The sequence below is a fragment of the Caloenas nicobarica genome, chromosome 1 (assembly GCF_036013445.1).
Source record: "Caloenas nicobarica isolate bCalNic1 chromosome 1, bCalNic1.hap1, whole genome shotgun sequence".
Taxonomy (NCBI): Eukaryota; Metazoa; Chordata; class Aves; order Columbiformes; family Columbidae; genus Caloenas; species Caloenas nicobarica.
In genome coordinates, this window is record NC_088245.1 from 67,191,131 (window position 1) to 67,212,157 (window position 21,027).

General features: G+C 40.0%; 2 protein-coding genes across 4 annotated transcripts in view; one reads left to right on the forward strand and one right to left on the reverse strand.

The window, feature by feature from the left end:
* CACNA1C (calcium voltage-gated channel subunit alpha1 C) overlaps positions 1–21,027 on the reverse strand; it is a 485,027-nt gene that overhangs the window by 462,923 nt on the left and 1,077 nt on the right. The gene's annotated exons all lie outside the window — the stretch shown is intronic.
* The window catches only part of DCP1B (decapping mRNA 1B), a 45,674-nt gene continuing 33,205 nt past the window's right edge, over positions 8,559–21,027 (forward strand). For both annotated transcript variants that reach the window (XR_010605646.1, XM_065626934.1), the window contains exons 1-3: positions 8,559–8,712; positions 9,724–9,764; positions 12,424–12,551. Coding sequence is in view for 1 of the 2 variants with exons in the window: in XM_065626934.1 (XP_065483006.1) it covers positions 8,560–8,712; positions 9,724–9,764; positions 12,424–12,551 (322 nt within the window). In the remaining variant the exon portion in view is untranslated. The remainder of the gene's footprint in view (positions 8,713–9,723; positions 9,765–12,423; positions 12,552–21,027) is intronic.

The window sequence follows — 21,027 nt, forward strand, 5'->3', positions numbered from 1 at the left end:
GCTGGGACTATTCAGCCTGGAGAATGCTCAGGAGGGATCTTATCAATATATATAAATATCAGAATGGAGAGTGCAAAGCTAGGCTCTTTTCAGTGGTGTCCAGTGACAGAACAAGTGGTAACAGGCACAAACTGAAACACTGGAGGTTCCCACTTAACATCGAGAAACACTGGGGTTTTTTGTTTGTTGGTGGGTTTGGTTGGTTGGTCTTGTTTGGTTGGTTTTGGGGTTGTTTTTGGTTTTGTGGTTTTTGTGTTTTGTTTTGGTTTTTAACTGTGAGGGTGACCAAGCACTGGATGCTGCAGTGTCTCCCTCATTGGAGCACTGGAGGTCCTGGGTAACCCGTTCTAGGTGGCCCTGCTTGAGGGAGTTGGACAACATGACCTCCAGAGGTCCCTTCCAACCTCAACCATTCTGTGATTCTGAGAGCACCATGAAATACAATGTATTATCTGATCTGTTAATAACTGAACTCCTTCAGAAGCCATGTAAAGCTGTTTCAGAAAGATCTCCTCTTAAAGTTGAGTATAGAGTCAAGAGTACCAGAAGCACTTAACAAAAATGTCCTGAATCTGGTTTAGGTTTACGCAGTGTTGTTAAGTTTACTACTGGTTAAATGACACAGCAATTTCACTGTAGATCACAAAGCACCTCCATCTGAAGATTACAAGATTAATTTAGGATGATAATAAAATTAACAGATATGGGCAAGCAAGCAGGAAAAGTAAAATGAAGAAAGAAACTTCATCCTGTTACTGCTCAGAGAAGTTTTCCTTTGAAAAGTCCACATAGTTCATGTTTGTGTCAAGCAAGGTAATAAGCCTGTAAATTTAATCTGACAGAAGACATAGCACAGTGTCACCAGAAAATGACAAAATCGGATTGTAGGAGAGGGACTGCCAAATGCCTTCACAGCTCTCAGAATTCACCAGGGGAAACAAATTCACACAAGTGTAATAAACCCAGACTCAGATACCCACTGGAGGTTTGTGGTGCTAATACCTTTAGTTTCCACTTCAAAATCTCATTTAAGGTGCTTAAATCTTCTACTGGTTGCCTGCTGGAAGGTGCCTTTGCCCAAATCCATCCCTCCTAAAAAACAGGGACAGACTGAATTCATTGTTTCCAAGGGCAACACTTCAAATGTTTCAAGTTTTATCTTCTGGTACCGTTACACAAATCTGAGCTCCTTTTTCTATGCAGGCCTTTCTTCCCATGCTGACAAACCTTAGAGGAACACAAACAATAATCAAAATAAAGACATAAAATCAAAATGAAGCATTCTTAAATTTCAGGAAGAAGTAAGTAATTGCTTTTAAAGCGTAGGGGTAATTGTGGATCTTTATTGTAACACGTCGCATAACAAAAGAAAAAAATACAATTTTCAGTTTGAAAGGAAGTATACCTTAAAAGAAGTACCTCTTTGATGTCTGCTAGCCAAATAAGCCACCAACAAATAAAAATGCTCACCCAAAGCACTATACCAAAATGGAAAGACCATGCTATTATATGAGGTGACCTCACATTCAAAGACACATACAATAGCTTTTAAGCCTAACTTTAATTACAGAAGATACAATTGTAAGAACTTTCAGAAGCTCTTACCATCTGTGGGACCAGATATGAAATAGCCTTTAGCATCACAAGAATTTCCCCATGGCAATTTTCATGAGCAGCTATCAAAAATACAAAAAGATTGGGGGAATATTTGAGGCAGAAACCCTACTTTACTTTCTTGGTTATTTTAACTTTAAGGATTCTTCCTTATATCATCCTTTATCTGTTGCAGCTCTCAGGAATTCAGTACTGATACTAACTTCATTCACTTATGCTACATCTAAAGCTATGAAATCCTTTATCAGTCTTCAATAAATGCCAACATTCTCCATTAAAACACACACACGACACAAAAAAACAACCAACCAAATGAAACCACAACATAAACAAACAATAACCCGATATACTTCTGTTGAGAAGGCAAAAATGCAAGTTTTCCTCATAAAGTAACACTGTGACAACTACAGGTATAAGAGTTATTCAGAGCTTGTCCTTACTTTGTCAATCAACTCAAAAAAAAAAAAAAAAAAAAGCTGATTTGAATGTATAGAACTCATTTTCATAAAAAGATACTTTGGCAGCAGTGGTACAACTCCCTGTGCGCCCCATCCCAGCACCTGACCAGACTCAGCCCAAGTGCTCCACCGGCCTTGCTCCCAGTTTGCTCCCAGTTTCTTCCCAGCAGCAGCAGCAGCAGCAGCACGCCTTTGTGATGACTCCATCTCCTCAATATAGCAAGAGTTCCTACGCCAGGTGAGGTGTAAAAATGAGGTCCTGACTTTATGTAATTATCTAATGGAACTTCTCATGTTAGGAATTAATTCAATGAGGCTGTCTTCTCTGTAACTAGTTGGAAAATAGCTCTTTTAGAGCTACAGGTGTTTCGTTCTGCTAAATTAAATGGCGATTACCAGAAAGATGTGTTTGGAAAGGTATTATTATATCTTAGGTAAGATGTAACTACTATTGTATCTTATTAACCCGCTGGAAACAGGGAAATAGCAGGAATGTGCTACCCTCATCAGCATTTTGGTGGTTTGTCTAGCCAATGAACTGTGTAAAGAATTAAGCTGATGGACCAAATCAGTTCATAGCAGTTTATCAGGATGGCAATAAGGTCATGGCTATCAACAATATTTTCTTGATTATAAGCACATACAGTTGCGGTAACAAAACTACTGAAAAACTCAAATACTGGACCAAAGTGGTTGCCTTCTCATAATAAAATCCAGTCTTATTTTTTTAAAAAATGTAATTAAAGCAGCGTAGGCTTGAAAGTAAAGGAACTTGTGAAGTTAAATGTTATGAGAAATATTACTGAAGGAAGTCAGTGTTTTCTGCTACATTAAATAAATAAAGAAGGTGGAAAAAGCCAACAAGTTTTGACAGTACTTTTTCTTTGTTAGAGCAGGAAAATAAACAATGTATGTTTGGAACATTATCAGCATTAGGGAGAGACTGGAGGATGTAATCTAGAATTTTATTAAGAGATCTGACAGAATCATAATCACAATTGTATAGTTAAAGGAGTCAGGCAAAGTTTATGAACAAAGGTAACACCTTTTATCGTATCAACTAGTATAACTGGGAAAAATATTCCACACAGAAAATTAATTTTTAGGTTTATCATTTTCTCATTTCTGCTCTACTAAAAGATAAGACACTGACATCATATAGTCACTCAAAACACCAAAAATCTACCACTGATAAAAATCAGATTTTTTACTGATTAAATGTATACAAGATTTTTTTTCTGTATAACACTATAATGCATTGCAATTATATTGGTACAGCCTCTCCCTTTCTCCTCTTAAAATAGTCTTTTCCTGGTGTTACAATTTTTTTAAGGTCAAATTATGCCCTCTGAGAAGTGATTAAATTCAAATAAAAAAGAATTCTTCACTCCAGAAGAATTATATCTACATAGGAAGTCAGAAAGAAAAAACTTGTAGTTCAATTAACAGTAGTAGGGATCTTTTCTTTACTGCTTCTCCAGCTGGGCCACTGGCAGAAGCTGAGCCTATAAGACAGGTAAAGCTCTGTGTTTTGCAAACATATCTATAGCAAAAGAAAATGCGTAGAGTGAGTTACTACCAGAATCACTTAGCAAAATGTAAGTCAAAGAAATAAACCGTCTTTTGGTAAAAACCCAGGCTCTTACATGCAGAAAAACAAAACAAAACAAAACACCCAAAAAACCCCCACCAAAACAACCTTCAACTGAAAATCATAGTAAATTATAGTTAATTATTCTATACACAGTATGTATAATATCAGAATTTCAAAACCAACAATACCAAAGAATACTATTCCTGTGTGGACTAACATCTGCAGAAAATCTCAAAACAGTCTCATAAATTTCACCAGGGAGCAACATTATAGACACACAAGTATATGCAAATAATTTAATGCACAGGGGTTTATTTGGAGGCAGAGGGAGTTGTTGTGGATTGTAATGACAGTAACCAGATTTTGTTTTAGCTCAGAGAGAAATTTTTTTAATAACTGCACCAGATGAAACTATACAGTCTGACCCTATATTCATTAAGGAACCTTTAGCAAGTAGTAAACTATGAACAAAAAGACTAAAATTGCTTTAACCACTAGGACTGGAGTTAAGAAGTGATCCAACAGCACAACCAACAATTTCAACTTCTGAGCACGAGGAAAGGACTCTAAAGCTAGCTACTGAGAGCCTGTAATAAATGTGGGCTGAAAAGGGCATACATTTCAACAGTGTCTGGGAAGGGATGCAGGCAGCCTCCAGCACAAACCACAGGAGCACTGGTTCCCAAGTGATGAGAGGTACCACACTGCAGAATTGCAAGCATATCCCCAGAAATACGTGGACCATGGGCAGCCAAGCCTTGTGGGACCATCCCAGCTCCACAAGAGCAACCTGGTGTTCCCTGTGAAGCCGTCATGCTGGAAAGCACCGTGCAAAGATATTTGCGTGGCCCTGGATGGAGAAAGAGGAGGTTATTAATACTGCCTCAGCACCCTTTCTGCTAGCAGGGCCAGCAGTGGTGCCACCAGAGAAGAAATTTTGGTAGTCTTGGGGAAGGAATAGAAAGGAAAAGGCAACTATCGTGCAACAAAAACTCCAAAGGGGCTGGAGGTGAGGAAGTGAAGGAAATGAGGTGCTCAACACTATATTTTCTCAAGTGATTCCTGCTGATTCTTAAAAAACCCTGCTGCTTAGAGAAAGGCCTGAATGTGAACAAGCAGGAGAGCAGCCAGTCGAGGCTGTGATCTCAGCATCAGTATGAACACTTGTTTTTCAATCAGTTCATCTCCCCAGTCTGACTGGTTCACTCTGTGGCCACATATGCCCTTGTACAGTACCAAGGTGCCAGAACGGCAGGACTGAATGGCTGGGACCGGGGTCAGGGGCTGCGTGTGCCCAGCAGTGCCACCAAATGTAGTCACAGAAAATTATATCCTTATTGTCGATAATTTGCTGTCAGGGGCACAGCTTAGTCTTTACAAGTGCCATGGATTCTTGAATGTGAAGCAAACACTTAATATCTGTTTGAACAATCCTCGCGAAAAGGCTTGGCCTAACCATGTTAATGTTTATTATTAATGGAGACCTTAAGAATGTCATGCTGTGTGGATTTTGCCTTAAATCAGTCTATATAAAATCCCTTTTATACTGTGTCAAAAGCATAGGTGTGGGTATTTTTTTTAACAGAATAGTATCCAGGTGGGTGGAAGACAAAAATGTGACATTCTAATTATATACTTCATGAAATTACAACATTTTGGAAGCTAGAAAATTACTTTGTTTCATAAACAAATTACAGCAAAATCACTCTAACTCAATTTGATAGTTATTATGGACTACTGGATTACTGACTGCAAGCAAATAACTGCAGTTTAAAGAATCACCCTTTTTAAACTGTGACATTTCTGCCAAAATGTCCTTAACTTTTTAGATGCAGTGAGAATTCACAGTGTTCCTCCTCTTAACAAGATCTTGTTGCATTGGAAGAATTTTAGTCTACTATCAAGTGATCTCATAAAGCAGAGCAGAACTAATGGCTTTATTAAGTACCTTTACTTCAGGCTAAATGGAAAGAGCAATTACATCCCACTTACGTAGCAAAACAGCTGGAACCATCAGAAGCTACCTCACAGTGCAACAGAAAATACAAACAGGCCCGATCAGAAGCTTGACACGTTTGCTGACTCAAAACACAGGGCTAGGGAACCATCTGTCCAGCTGTGTTGGAAAGGGACACAGTAGTCCAGGAGGCAGGTAGTTCTAAAGAAGTATCTACAAACAGGGCACCAAAAACAGGCAAAAATTTTAACAAGCCTACTTCGAGATATTTAACCTGACAGCTGAGTTTTCTTCCATGGATCTCAAGGAAACAGGGCACTACAATCTTCTTATGTGAAGAGAAGGGCACAGGAGACACGCTTGGTCAGTCTGTCTCTATAACATAACAAACGTGCAAGGCTTGACCTAACAAAGGGGGCTTCAAACATTTTTTTTTTTTCAGTTGGAACAGGGCTGCAATACATCTTCCATATTCTGTATACTGCTTTCTCCTGCCCAATAACAGTTATGAGTAACTGTTTTCAGTTCAAATGAATAGCCCTTGAAATACAGTTTCTATAACACATTCTTCCTTACGGGACTTTGCAATACTCCCTTCCCACCATCACCAAAAAAACCCACAACCAACAACAACAGCAACAAACAAACAGGGCATCTTTTTTGTGAGCATTATTGTTGGAAGGAGCAAAGGCATCTGAAAAAGGAAACTCCAGGAGTGGGACTCCAAAAGTTTGACACTTCTATGCCTTGGTGACAAGCTGAGACTTTTTGTAAGCAGGAGAATTGCCAAAGAATTGGAGATGAGATGGTAATGTGAAACTCCAGCACATGAGGAGGAGTGCTTTCAGGTGTGCCTTGAAACTGGGAACTGAGGACTAATCAGAAAAAAGAAATGCTTGTGCATCTGTTCACTATTTGAGCAACATGACTTATCTTCCCTACTTACTACTTTTTTTTTTTTTTTTGGCCATTATACTCTGGTCATTTCCAGACCAAGGACAGCAGTTTCCCCTGTCCTCTCTGCACCCGCATATCCTCCTTGCTGTTACAGGATCTGTAAGTCAGCTGGAGCTTTGCAATGGAACTGCTTAGAGCCATTTTCCTACCACAAGAGTACCGAAAACACTTAAACCCCTCTAAATGTAAAGCTGTGTCTCATTACAGCCCCAATTGAAACAAGGTGGCTTTAGAAAAAGAGACAGATTATAATCAAAGGGTATGTACAGAGTTTTCCTCTCCCACCACATGCTTGCAGAGCAAGCTGTATGTCCTTCTTAGCAACACAATTTTCAGTGGGCTTCTGGGCTACAATGAAACCTACATGTTCTCTCCTGAGTCACAAAGAACAGCTTCTCTTTCTGCCCTGAGAGCATGCCCATTCCTAACTCCACTCAAAAGACTCACTGTCCCTACGTTTAATACTATGAATTCCCACCTTGCCTTCTCTCAGTTCTCTCCTACCCCTACTTCACACTATGGAAGCTTTTTCATCAGGGCTTGCCTATTTGCTCTCAGAGCAGACGCTACTGCGTGCTCTATCCCGCAGGCTCCATCTGACCTAGAGCAAAAAGGGAGAAAACAAAATGGCAGCCTTCATCCCTATGTCCAGCTTGTAAAAATGTTGTGATTGCAAACCAACATGATGATAGCATCCATTACCTTTGCCTTCTGTTCTTCCAGGGTATCCCTTTCTGGGTAACCCTACTGCTTCCATACACAGAAGGTGGTCTTTCCAGAATTGCTATATCAGCTTGAGGTGATGAAGTAAAAAAAATTTTGCTCTTGCAGGGGGTTCAGGCTGCACAGTTAAGCAAATCTTATAAATGTAAGTAAGTATTGAGGTTATCTGTATGCCACATAAAGCTCATGTATTTGCTGTAAACTGTTGATATCAATAGATTAATAATAAATATGTGTGTCTGACAGGAAAATATGGTAACTAAATTCATGCTCTTGTCCATCTGTTCCTCTGCTGTTTGGGTATCTCCATATCATAGTATGCTTGTTTGTGTTTCAGCTACTTGTCACATGTATGTGTGTGTGTGTGTATATATATATACATATACACACACACCACGGTTGTATGATTGTTGTATTTGTGTTCTTTTTCTCTTAAGTTCTAGGCAGAAGTCTGCAAGTGTATGACAGCAAATGCAGGTTCTGCATATTCATCGCTCCGAACCAACTTGTCTTCCTGTTGGAGTGCCGTGCACCCATTGCCTTGGTGCACACGTGAGCACACGTGAAGCACACACGTCCTTATAGATACACGTGCTTACAGACCTGCTAACTCTGGGCAGTCCCAGCCGTACATTCCCTCCACAGGCACACCAGCGTGCCCAAACGCTCCCGTGCTTATGTCAGGCTGAGCCAAAGTGGCTTCAGCTCCATGTTGGCCTGTGGCTTCCTGCCCTCCTGGGGCTCTCTGCACCGTGCGGCGCACACCACACCACACCAACACACCTTCTCCCGCTGAGGCTACCAGACAAGTGGTGTGGGCACAGGACTCCCTGCTCAGCACGTCCCACCGAGTTTTGCTGGTTCTCTCTGGCCTCCAGCCGCAGGAACCATGTTGTTTCCCGGGCGGGCAGCTGCCACTCTGCAAAGGAAGCCAGTCAGTGGCCTCCCCGGTGACAGGGAGAGGCTTGAAAATGAAGGGTGCCAGCACAGAGGGAAAACCAGCCAGCGCAGGCGGGTCGCTGCCGGAGGGGCTGCTGCGATGCCAGCTGCACCCCATTGTCTCCCCGGCCCCGCCAGGCCGCCCCTCATCCTTGCCCCGTCGCCAACGGCAACAATCCTGAGCCGGCGGCGCTCGGCGCTCGATTACGGCGGCTGGGCACTGACTCTCCCGCCCGCTCTCGCTCCGCCGCCACCCTTCCTCTCGGTGTTGGATTAGTCTCGCCTACTAGGAACCCTGTGTTGTTGTGAGAGGCAAAATGGCGGCAGCGGTGTCCGGGGCCGCCTTGCTGGGCAAGGGGCTGGACATCAGCCTGGCGGCGCTGCAGCAGCACGACCCCTACATCAGCAGCATCGTGGACGTGGCCAGCCAGGTGGCGCTCTACACCTTCGGGCACCGCGCCAACGAGTGGGTACGTGCGGCCGCCCCTCCCCGCACCCTCCGCCCCGGAGAGGTGGGGGCGGGGCGAGAGGCGGCCCCGCCCATAGCTGGGGGCGTGGCGTCCGGAAAGGGGGCGGGCGCCGAGGAGGCCCCGCCCCTGCGCGGTGTGAGGGAGGGCAGCGGGAAGGGGCGGGCGCCGCCATGGCTGAGGTGTGAGGGCGGGTGTGAGGGTCGTGCTGAGGGGCCGGCCTGCGCCTCGGTCAGGGAGGGTGCGCTGAGGTGCTTCCTGCCCTCACCAGGCTGGGCGAGGGGCTGTGCCTGGCTCAGCTGCTGCGGGGAGCGTGAGGAGCTCTGCGAGGCCTCGTGAGCGGGTGCTGAAAGGCGCACAGGGCTGTAAAAGTTTATCCCGCTGGGCAGGGCCATAGGAGACCAGGGTGTAAACCAGGATCTGGGCCTCGGGACCTCCTCTGCTATCCAAACACCCATAGCAGGACCAAAACGTGTACAAAAGTGCATTGGAGTTACCAATGCTAAAAAGGCTATTTAAGATTTTAAAAATTAATTCACGTGGGGAATCTTTCAGTAATTTAACATTCTGGCTATTCGTGGGTGGTTCTGGGTTTGCTATAGTGGTGGGGCTTAGAGCCTGTGTTTGGACAACCTGCACATTCTGCCTTTTGTGTGATTCCCCCTGGCCCGTCCTGTGCGTCGCCCCTGAGCGCAGGAGCTGTTTGGAAAATCCTCTCCCTGAATCTGGCCTGTGCTTCACCCTTGGGCATAGCAGAGAGTTAATCCAGCACAGTGTTTAGTCTCGTGGTGTTGAGCCTTCAGCCTTTTCATATCTTGTTATAAAACTTGGGTCAGCTGCACGGTGAGCTGTGCTAGCTCTAGTCTTGTGCCACCAGGTTATTATTATATTTCATGGCTCAGGTCAGAGAGGTGTGACTAATGGTATTGGTAAAACAAAAGATAAAAGGAGTCTCACTGATGGCTAGCAGAATACCGCCCTGATTACAACTTTCTTAACCTTCCTTTTCTTCAGGAGAAGACTGACGTGGAGGGAACGCTGTTTGTTTACACAAGGTGAGGACGTAGTGTTTTGATGTCTGCAGGTGAAACCTGTGGATGTGGAAAAGCTAGCTGGGCTGGAGCATGGCTGAATGAAATGAAATGAAATAAAATGCTCCTCCTTGTTCAAGGGTGAAAAGAAACTGAAATTGGCAGAGGCAAGTGCAGTGAAGAAAATGCTGGGAAGGAGACATCACCTTGTATTTGGATAAGACTGCCTGGACACATTCCTGTGTAGCCACATCTAGGTGTTCCTGCTCCGGCAGGGGGATTGGACTAGATGATCTTTTGAGGTCCCTTCCAATCCCTGACATTCTGTGATTCTGTGAAGACTTCCAAATGTGATTTAAATCTCAATATGGGTAAACCATATAAATCTGTTATGTTGTTTTCAACAGAAGGTAGCATTTGCAGTTTAAAAGATATCTGAACAAAAAACAAATAGTGAAATAAATAATTGTATTCCTTAAAGTAAGCAAATGGTAGAACTTACAAAATATTACGTTCCCTACTTAGGGTACTTTCATACTCCTTGCTTGTGATTATTAATTTTTCATGTATAGCTCATACAACATTTTGGATGTTTTTAATGCTTTCTTTTAGCAGCAGCTCTGGTTGTGGCTTTTCAGAGCATTGACTACATAATTTTTAATAGCATGTACCTTAGATTTGTTGTGCAGCCTTCCCTCTATTTGAGTTTCCAAGTTAGTGTACCATCATTTCCCTGTGACTATTGTTAAAATCAGGAAATAATACAGTAAGCAGATCTTGCAGTAGTTACTGGGGTGGGTCACCAGCACAGAAACTTTCTCCTTCAGCATTTATGACGATGAGGATCTGGTAGAAGAACTGAGAAAGCAAGAGGCTGTTTTGAGAAGCTGAGAGATGTATGTGAAATGCCAGGGAGGCCCAAGAGACTGTGAGCTTTGTATGAAGTGGGAATGCTGGTTTTAATCTTTTGAGCTCTTTTGTACCAGCAGTGGAAATTGTCATCAGTAATTTTTCTAAGCTGCTTTCAGGTAAGAGGAGATAAGATGCTCTTATAATTACCACCACAAGAGGAAAGAACTGGCCCTTAGTTGTGCTAGCAGTAGGTGGAGGTGGCTAGTTGCGGACTGCACAACAGAAGTAGTATTTCTCTAGTACGTTGGTTTTAAAACTCTGTAACTGACAACATGTAACCTGGCACTTGTAGCATCTGTGGTCTTTCACTGTTCTTTTTGTTGGTTGAGGAAGTTTCCATTTACAGCAGAGATTGCTACCCTGGCTGCCCTATAGGCAACAGTATGGAACAGGTTGTGAGCTGTGAGTAACATCATACATTGGCCTCCCCAGCAGTTTCAACTTAAATTTCCTGTGGCTTTGTACGAAGTTATAAAGTCTTATGGTAAAAACATTGCCAAAAGACCATAGGTTGGAGACCGCTGCTGTTGCCTGTGTTGCTTCTTATTACTGTTGTGACGATGTAAAGTAATGTGACCATTTTACTTGAGCTGACTTATTTATCACCTGTCACATCTTTGCAAATTCTGAGAAATGGTCAAAACCATCAGACTTCCAATAGGGATAACACTAGTGGAAGTGGGCTGGTTTTTTGTGTCTTTATTTGGATGTTTTTAAGTACTAACTATTGCAAACAAGGATTCTTGGTAAGGATTCCACTTTTGTTTAATTTTCTGTTGACTACAGTCCTGTAATGCAGGTTCTTGTGTGTTGGATTTCATAGAGAAATCCACTCCCCAGCAATTACCAGAGATGTTTAGCTGTCATCTTTTCCTTTATTGTCATACTTGGTTTGAAAGTAGTATCTCCTGTCAGGACTGATAGGTTTAACAGCTCACATTAATAAAAGTATCTAAGTGACTTGAAGTGTAACCTTCATGAATAAGCATAATGATTTAGAGTCCTAGAATCATAGAACGGTTTGGGTTGGAAAGGACCTTTAAAGGTCATCTAGTCCAACCCCCTCCCACCACCAGTGACATCTTCCACTAGATCAGGTTGCTTAAAGCCCCATCCAGCCTGGCCTTGAATGCTTCTAATGATGGGGCATCCACAACTTCTCTGGGCAACCTATTCTGTGTCTTACCACCCTCACTTTTGTTCTTATGCTTTAGACAGTGTGGAAAATCTTACCTGGGTTGACTGTTACTATCTGCAGTCATTAACTTGAGTGTTAAAAAATACACTTGCTCTGGCCTAACTGAATTGTTATAATCGCTGTTTTCTACTCCCTTGAGAAACTATAGGGTAGATGGTGGTGGTTGGACAACGTGATGGTGATGGTCTGGGGCAGAGTGGTGTTTTATAATGTTTTACCTGTTCAGAAGTTGCAGGCCTTATAACTTGAAGTGAAAACCTGACACGCAGGTATGATTATGCTGTGACTAAGTCATTTGACCTGCAATGGTAATATCACCGATGTGGCATACTCTCTATTGCTATTGTGAGATTAATGGTGCTTCTGTTATTTCTCATACATAATGCAGGGTTTGACATAATTAAAAGGATTGCACAAAACACCGCAGGAGTCAATTGTTATTTCCTTGGCAACAAAATTAGATTTTTATAGTACCTCTTAGAAAAAAAAAAAATGGGAGAACTATACAATGAAGAAATTGTAGTTGTTTCTTTTTTCCTTGACTTGATGTGATTTCTAATTGATAATTTTCAGATCAGCTTCTCCAAGGCATGGCTTCACAATTATGAACAGACTGAGCATGGAAAATCGAACAGAACCTATTACTAAAGACCTCGATTTCCAGCTGCAGGACCCTTTTCTACTGTACAGAAATGCCAGATGTAAGTATGTGATATGTTGGGTTAAATATTGAAGAAGCCAGGCCCTCTTTAGAGTCTGTTCTTGGTTAAAGCAGTCCAGATGATTAGACTGCAGCTTTCAAGGGCTGAAACTAGCTGGTTAATAGTTAAAATTGAAGGAATACAGTTTGCTTTTTGACATGCTGAAAGAGAAGAGTTGCTCAGTGCTTCCTAAAATGCCACCCTTCTAAAGAAAGTATTAGAATGTGCTTAACAGTAATGTCTTCATTTAGCTGACAAATAGTAGACTTTTATGGTCATGTGTATGTGATGGGTGTAGAGACTCACAGAAATATTGTCTGTTCTAAATATATCCCAGTCAGTGTTGGGAAGTCTGATCGTAAAGCAGATCTACTGAGGGCTGGAGTAATATTTGTAGTCTTGGTTTTCTGCATCAAAATAGACAAATGGAGCCAATTCAAACCCTGTGTTCTGCTCCAGCTACAAAATATTGTCCTTACAGCAAGTTGGAAGGCAGGTTACTTCTCGATTATTAGGGGTAACTCTTGACAACGTAGTGTTGAGCCTAATTTAAACCCTGACGAAAGACAAAGTTATTACTTTGGGCTCTGTGTTTATCTTGCATGATTATACAAGAATTAGCAAGTGTCAGGCAAACTCAGAAATAAGTGGAAGATGAGAGAAAGCTGTAGTTTTACATGCAGATATACATATGGACTGTTACAGTGTGCAATTATATGAGAATGAGCAGTTTTAAATATACAGTTTATATCTGTACTTGGAAGCAGAGCTGTAGTATGATCTATACTTTCTGCTTGTTGCATAAAAGCATATTGCAAAAATGTTTTGTGTAAACTGTGATGCAGAAGTGTTCCCTCTGGATGAAGTAAAAGCAGAGGAAATTTGTGATACAGAAAGTAGCCCAGTTTGATAATCTCCTAGACCTTTTTACTTCGTAAACTAATCTGGCATAGGAAAGTATATCAAGATGGAATCCTGTTGTTCACACGCACTATGTGGTGGAAACAATAGAGAAATAACATTTTAAATCCTCTCAGAAGTTTCATTTAGGTTGTTTAATATTTGGACAAAGAATTGAAATGGCCAAAGAAACAGGAAAGAAATTCAGACACCTCCAGGTTAACCTAGAGTAGATCAGACATTAGGATTTTACGTACTGTGAGACCTTTTTTTCCCATCTGATTTTGAAGATGCTTTCCTATGTACGTGTAATCTTTTTTTAACTCCTTTGAAATTCCATTAGGAGTTTATGTATGTATATACTAATATCTACCTTTTGAAATGCAATATATTAACTTTTCTTTTTTGTTGAGACGGTTGGTGTAAAAAGAGTGGCTAGAAGTTGTCATAACTCCATGCTGACATGAAGTAAGACCATCTTTAGTCTGATTACTGCATGTAAACTGTGATTCATTTGGGGTTTTTTATTAGGAGAAAAAAATGGGAGTTTTTGAGGGTGTAGGCTGTTTGTTCACTAAGATGTGTCAGAATCATAGATTTGCGGAGTCTCAAAAATAAGTACTAAGGTGCTTCTGAGCAGTGGACTTATGTTCAAGTAACTCGTCTGAGGCTTTTCGACTAATTGTGTGACAGCAAAATGCAGAAGGCTTCTTTTCTGGCTTCTGTCTGGGCAATGTGTGATTTTTTTTTTTTAGGGTAGCTACTGCTGAATTGTGTTTGCACAGCATCAGGGCCTTCTCAGTTTCTCACACTGCCCTGCCAGTGAATAGGCTGGGGGTGCACAAGCATTTGGGAGGGGATGCAGGTGGGACAGCTGACCCCAACTGCCTGAAGGAGTACCCCACACTGTGTGGCATTGTGCTCAGCGATAAACGCTGGAGGAAGGAGGAGGAATGGGGGATGTTCGGAGTTACAGCTTTTGTCTTCCTAAGTAACCATCATACATGATGGAGCCCTGGTTTCCTGGAAATGGCTAAATAGCTGCCTGCTGATGGAAAGCAGTGAATTAATTCCTTATTTTGCTTTGCTTGCATGCACAGCTTTGCTATACCTATTAAACTCTCTTTATTCTCAAGCCACGAGTTTTCTTGGTTTTGCCTTTCTGATTCTCTCTGCATCCCACTGAGGGGAGGGAGCGAGCGGCTGCGTGGGGCTGAGCTGCTGGCTGGGGTGAGACCATAACACCTACACTGACAATTTGCCAGTGGCAACATGAAAGTAACACCTTTCTTTCAGTTTAGGATCTCTCAGCCACAAGATCTGAGAGCTTCTGGACCTCGTGGTGCCCTTTACTGTATCATTCCCTTGAGTGCAACCATAAAAAAGAAATAACAAGATCCCCAGCCAGTGTACTCCCAGTTTTATAAAGGCATCTTCGGCCTGGGTCTGTGGGTTTGATTTTTACCTCAATAAGCTGTTTGATCTAGCCATGACTAAATCTATATATGTTATTTGATTTGAGAATTTTCTTGTCTGAGACAAGATTCATATTTGCTTTACTAAAAAAATCTACTAGTTTAGTATTTCTTTCAGTGTCAGATGTGCTGCAGGTATAGACCCATAGAAGAAAAGTTATTTAGCAAAATTTGACTTTTCCAGGTTTTCTCTAGGTCCTTACAGATTGTTCACCTGGTGATTTATCCACTAAGATGCGAATACCTATAGCCCTTTCTTCCTTCTATTTTAAAGCTACATAAAATTAAGGAACCTCATCAACATTAATTCATAGAATGTATCACAGAATCGTAGAATGTATCATAGAATCGTAGAATGTATCATGGACTCATAGAAGTATCTGTTTTCACTATGGTCTTGTCTAAACACTATTCTGGATATGTCTTGAATTTTCTGTATTAATTTTTTCCTTGTGTTTTGATGTACTACAAAACTTGCCTTTATAATTTTTGCAAAATTAAGGCTTCAAGCTTCTTCCTTATTAAATGGAGTTTTCATCCAAAACTGGGTTTCTGAGGTCCTAATCTTATAATGTTATTTTTATCTCCTGCTTCTAGCTACTAACAAGGAGTACTCAGTAATAGCTGTTTACTTGGCAAAACAGTAGACAGTTTGGCAGTAATACTTAGCAGGATCTGGAAACAAGTTATCTTTTTCTAACCTTTTGTTTGAGTTGGTTACTTCTGACTCTATTTTTCATACATATTTTCGTATTAGATGTAACTAAGCTAGCAGAGTTTCCTCTGTTTTTCTGGTTGGTATAGTTGCTTTCCCAGGACTTACCTTTGGGTTTTGTGACTGTAAATTTCAGAAAAATACAAATGCAAGCATTTGGAGAAATAAAGAAGTCCTGCCCGGTGTTTTGTTTCTTCCAATATTTTGAATATTTGTTGAAACCAACTTAATTTCAGTACAGCTAAATATCTGTGGCTGCTTGTATCACACTAAATAAATGCTCTTGGCAGCAGAAGGGTAGTACTTGCGTACTGGACAAGTCCGCCAACAGTTTGTCATGTTACAGCTATCATTTTGTAAAGATTGCTTTGCATCAAATACATGATTACAATAGAAAAAGCTTCCCAAAATTAAACACAATAAATGTAAGCTTTATGAGTACTTGCAATAAGAAAAGAAGTATTTTAACCTTTTTGCTCTATTGGTTTTCATATGTCTTCTATTGTTCCATATGATCTTGGTCATGTAAAGCTGAAATACTGTCTAAACACCATGTTGCAGACACCTACAGTCTAATCCCAGGACTTTTCAGGCTGGATTTGGGATCTGTGCCAGTTAATGTTTGCACCGATCCACTATTTCACAGAAAAGTTTAGTTTGGGAAATCTGTTAGGCTACAGCTAGGATTATTCATTTCAAAGCCAGGAGGGAAGCTCAAATTACAGTTTTTATTGCAGCAGAAATCCTTGTCCACCAAGAAACAGAAGGTTCATGGATCAAATTGGTATTTTCAATGTGACCTTTAAACTTATGTAGTTAGCTGCATTTGTAGACGCTTGCTTTCCAAGAGCAGGACAGTAATTCTGTTTTTGTTTAGATCATCTAGTGATTTTAAGGATTTTTAAAAATTTCCGGGGTTCTATATTTGAATAATCTTAACTACATAGTTAGTGCTTTTTTTTTTCCTTAATTCTTGGTGATATTTATTGGGAAAACCAATGTTTAGAGCCTGTTGCTTAATATTTGATGCCGGTTTATATGAGATAGTTCAGAAGAAATGCATAACTGTAAATTGTTGGTTAAACTAACTTAATTTTCTCCTTTTAGCACTGGTCAACTATATAATTTGCTCACAACTACTCTCAACTGTATGTTGTGCCAGGTGTATATGGGTGTATGCTGGATCAGTGAATTATTCCTTGAGTTGACTGATTTATCATTTTATCACTGAATATTTGTTTTTCATGGTTACAGGACACAGAGAATTTGGTGAATATTAAGTTGCATATCTTAGAGCTAACTTCAGCTTGAGCATTTCAGCTGCCAGAAAAAATACAAGATCCTACCTTATAACAGTTAGTGTGCTAATTATGACAATGATCTGATGCAGGTTAATTGGGTACTTTTGTGCCATAGCAAGTGGAGGAAGAAACTGTGTGACAGGTCAACAGGTATTCTGTATCTGACTAGATTCTGTATGTATTTGGGCATGGAAGTTACTTTCATTTCTGTGCCACACTTGTAGCAACGCCTTTGATTATGTCATCTCCTGGGCTTGAAACTGGATGAAGCTTCCTCATCAGACGTGGCATATTCTACTGAATTTGAGCTTTTGCAGAGGTTAAGGAAGCAGTACAAAAGCAGACCAGGCATGCCTAGATTGGGTAAAACTGTCTAGACACGTGATATGTACATAACCTCATACTAGTTTCAGTTATCCAGTTTAACCTGCCACCATATGTCTACCAGAACCCTGAAAATTTAGTATTATTTTTGCAGATTCTCACACTGCAATGATGTCCAATGGATGAGATGGGATGGGAGGGAGAGGGAAGTTTGCCAGGTTTCTAAAGAAGTAGCATAGGTTTTGGGGTTTGTTTGGTTTTTATTTTGGTTTTGTGTTTTGTTTTGTTTGTTTGGGGACTTTTTGTTTGGGTTTGGTTTGGGTTTTTTTTTTTTTGGTTGGTTGGGGTTTTTTTTTCCCTGTAGGTCATAATTATTTATATGTGAAAATTTTTCCAAATATATGCCTGGGGCTAAGTGAGTGAAAAATGTTCAGGAAAAGGTAATGGTGTATATTTTTCTTAAACTATCATTTTTCATTCTTAAATCCTATGTAGCAGCATCCTAGAGCCCTCTCAAACAGAACAACTCATGTTCTTGGAGACCAATTGTGGCTCATTTCAGGTCACCCTTCTAAGTAAATTCATCCTGGTAAAAAATTCTAAATGGATAACAAGTGTCCCATTTCTGTAGGCATTTCTGAAGACCCGTTGACCCTGCAAGTAGCATTTCTCTTGTAAAGAACATCTTGGTTCGAAGACTCTTAGAAATTTGCCTCCGAAGAGAAAGCAGGAGACAACAGTAATAGAATTTGAATGATATGTAAAAATGAATATGTCATGAAAAACAATCTTCTTTTGGATACTATAGTGTCTTTTTTACCTTGAAATATGCTCTTAGTCTATATATTCTCTAATTCAGTATTTTAAATATCTTCTTCCTTCTGAAGTATGTTTTTATTTGAGTGTGAAAACAGCATTTGGTGGTTAAATTTACTTGTGTATATATTTAAATTCAACCTTCTGCATATTGACCAATAAACAGATACTTGCTCAATTGTTTCCATTGAGACAGGCAAAATAGATATTCAAGGCTTTGTTTGTATGATATAATAGAGTTTCTGTTTGGTTTTTGGTTTCGGTAAAAATGTCAGTTTAAAATGAAGAGCTGTATTTATCAGCCTCCTACCTGCCAACATACAGTATCTGATCCAGTAACAGAAAAAAACCCAGCAGGATGAACACAGTAAACTTAAATGTGTATTCAATTGACTATTCCTCAAATGCGCATTGGTCTCTTTGAATTTTGAAACAAATACCTTTGAATGTTTTTAACTTCATTCAATTTGTATTATTTTTCTCTAAATTCAGTGATCTGCTGTTCAGAAATATTACATGGCTTTCTGTTGCTGTATCACTAAGCAAAACACCATGTTTTTATTACAGCTGAATAACTTAACAATTTTTTGAGGTTAAGTTTGATTGCAAAATTATTATTCTGTCCTGCTAGAACCTTCATGTTTTGTTGAAGAAAATATTTATGTAGTTTAAAACTCTGAGAAATGTTTCTCAATTTGGAACAAAAGTGTTTGAAAAGTGAAAGCTCCAACTAAAGAAATTCAAAGTAATTTTGGCAGAAGGGCCTTGCCCTCGGTAGAGCTATGTTCTTCTCAGTCTGTTGTTTGCTAAACAGATTTGGCTAAAGCCTTTTTTTTTTTTTTTTTTAAAGCCTGCCTGGACTGACTACTGCCATTTGTTCAGAATACAAATGCTTGTGGTTTACCTGAGGTTCTGTCCTTGGGGACATTTTTGTCTCAGAGAAGTAAACAAATTGTTCCTCCTTCTTCCCATTCCACTTTCTTTCCTTTTATCAGCGTTATAAAAATTCATCATGTATCCAGCAAGACAAAACAGCAGCATCGGTCAAAATTCCCTTCCCTGGATGTTACTGACCTTAAAGTGAAACCTCAGTTTTGCTGATGGTGTTGGAATATTAACGCTGTCAAGCAGAGATATTATTTTCCTTTTTTAAATTTAAAAGGAAAGTATACATACTGAAAATACTTAAATTTTGTAGTAAGAATTGATTCTAAACCCCCAAAATTGAGGTTGTAGCATGAGCTTTGTCATGTTGCATGCCTTATTTTTTTTTGGAAACCTGTTTTACATTTTGCGTCCAAGATTAACTATTTTATAGTTTGTCATGTGCAAATTTTCTTGAGAGAAGCAAATAAACAGGAGCAGGAAGAAACTTGCTTATCAGATGCACAGTGATGATTTTTTTTCATGTGAGATGCAGTCTAGCACTGAGTTTACTGACTTCATTGTACCTACACTCAGAAATTATCTGTTCTTAGACCAGTTTATAAAAGCATATGTAAAAGCATTACAAATTTCCTCCTACATTTCCCATCTAGTTCCTCACTTTGTGGTCTATACTTCAACATACTAATGATTTTGATGTGCTTAGAAGATGGTATAAAGGATGTCAAGGAAAATAATAAATTTCCCCTTGGAAATGGTTATAGATATTTAAATTTTTATAAATATATACATGTACATATTTTATGTTTTATTATATTCTGGTGCTTTCTATCTCTCATTTTAATTTTCAAGGATACCTAAAAAAATCTTTCATGCTTGTCTTTCAAGATATAAAAATATTATTGTAACTTGATGGCATAACTAAATGCCGTTTTGCAATCAGGTGTGGACAGTCATGCAGCAGTGCTGGCTGAAGGCAGGTGGTGTTTGAGATGGGGAATCACGATCTTGCTGTCTCGTGGTTAGTTGGCTTCCCTGTTCTAGAGTTTACAACCTGATACGCCTGGTTTTGAAATCTGTAACTGAACTCTGCTTGAGTCTGTAGAACCAGGAGTGGATTTTTAATGTAGTGAAAGGGACAGGATAATTCGTTGTAGAGAATACATATATGCAAATTACCTTAAGAAATAATTGAAAAAGGGCCATAGCATATACTCTTGTTTGGTAACTTGTAGCTGATCATAATTTCTTCTCTTCTTAACTCTGTCTCACTGAAGCTAGCCCTATTTTGGGCAGAAGGCTGCGCTAAATGACACGCAGAGGCCCCAACCACACTAAATCATTAACACAATTCTAGGATTAGCAGGTATTGGTTAATTCTACTTTAGAGTGTTTGAGATTTTTTTTGTGGTTATTGTGGAGAGTAAATGATTTAGGTTTTTAAGGTTCGAAGTAAAACAACACAGTGGAGGATCTATGTTATCCCTCTTTTGCTTGTTTTTCTTAAAGCAAAATTTTTTGTATTAGTATGTGTTACCAGGTTTATTTTTTCTGGGGCTGCCTTATTCATATTTTCCTTTAAATACAATATATGTTTTCAGTGGAAATTTTACACGCCAGTTGTGAAGGCTTTAAGAGTAAGATATAAGTTTTGATGCTTAAAACTGTATCCCTTGTCACTCCACCCAATTCAGCACAGATACTTCTATTCAGCCTTTCCTAAAAGGATATTTTATTGTTCCTTCCTCAGCCTTCCTACCCTGCAGATTTGTTACCAGCTGTGGAAGCCTGAGCAAAGCAAAGGGCTTAGAATACTTTGCATTTGTCCTGTGGCTTTTTGCAGCTGTAACTATCATGACTGCAGCCACCTTTTTGCTCTAATGATGTGTTGCTGTTGTGTGATGAAGGTGGTTAAAAAAAACCAAAAAAGGTGTAAGGAAAAGTAGTGCAGTAATCCTAACGTAGGTTTTCAGTTATGTGGAATGATGGAATCCAATCTGAAAGTCAGAGAAACTATATGTCACGTGAGAAGAAACAGGCTAAGGAGCTAAGATAACGAA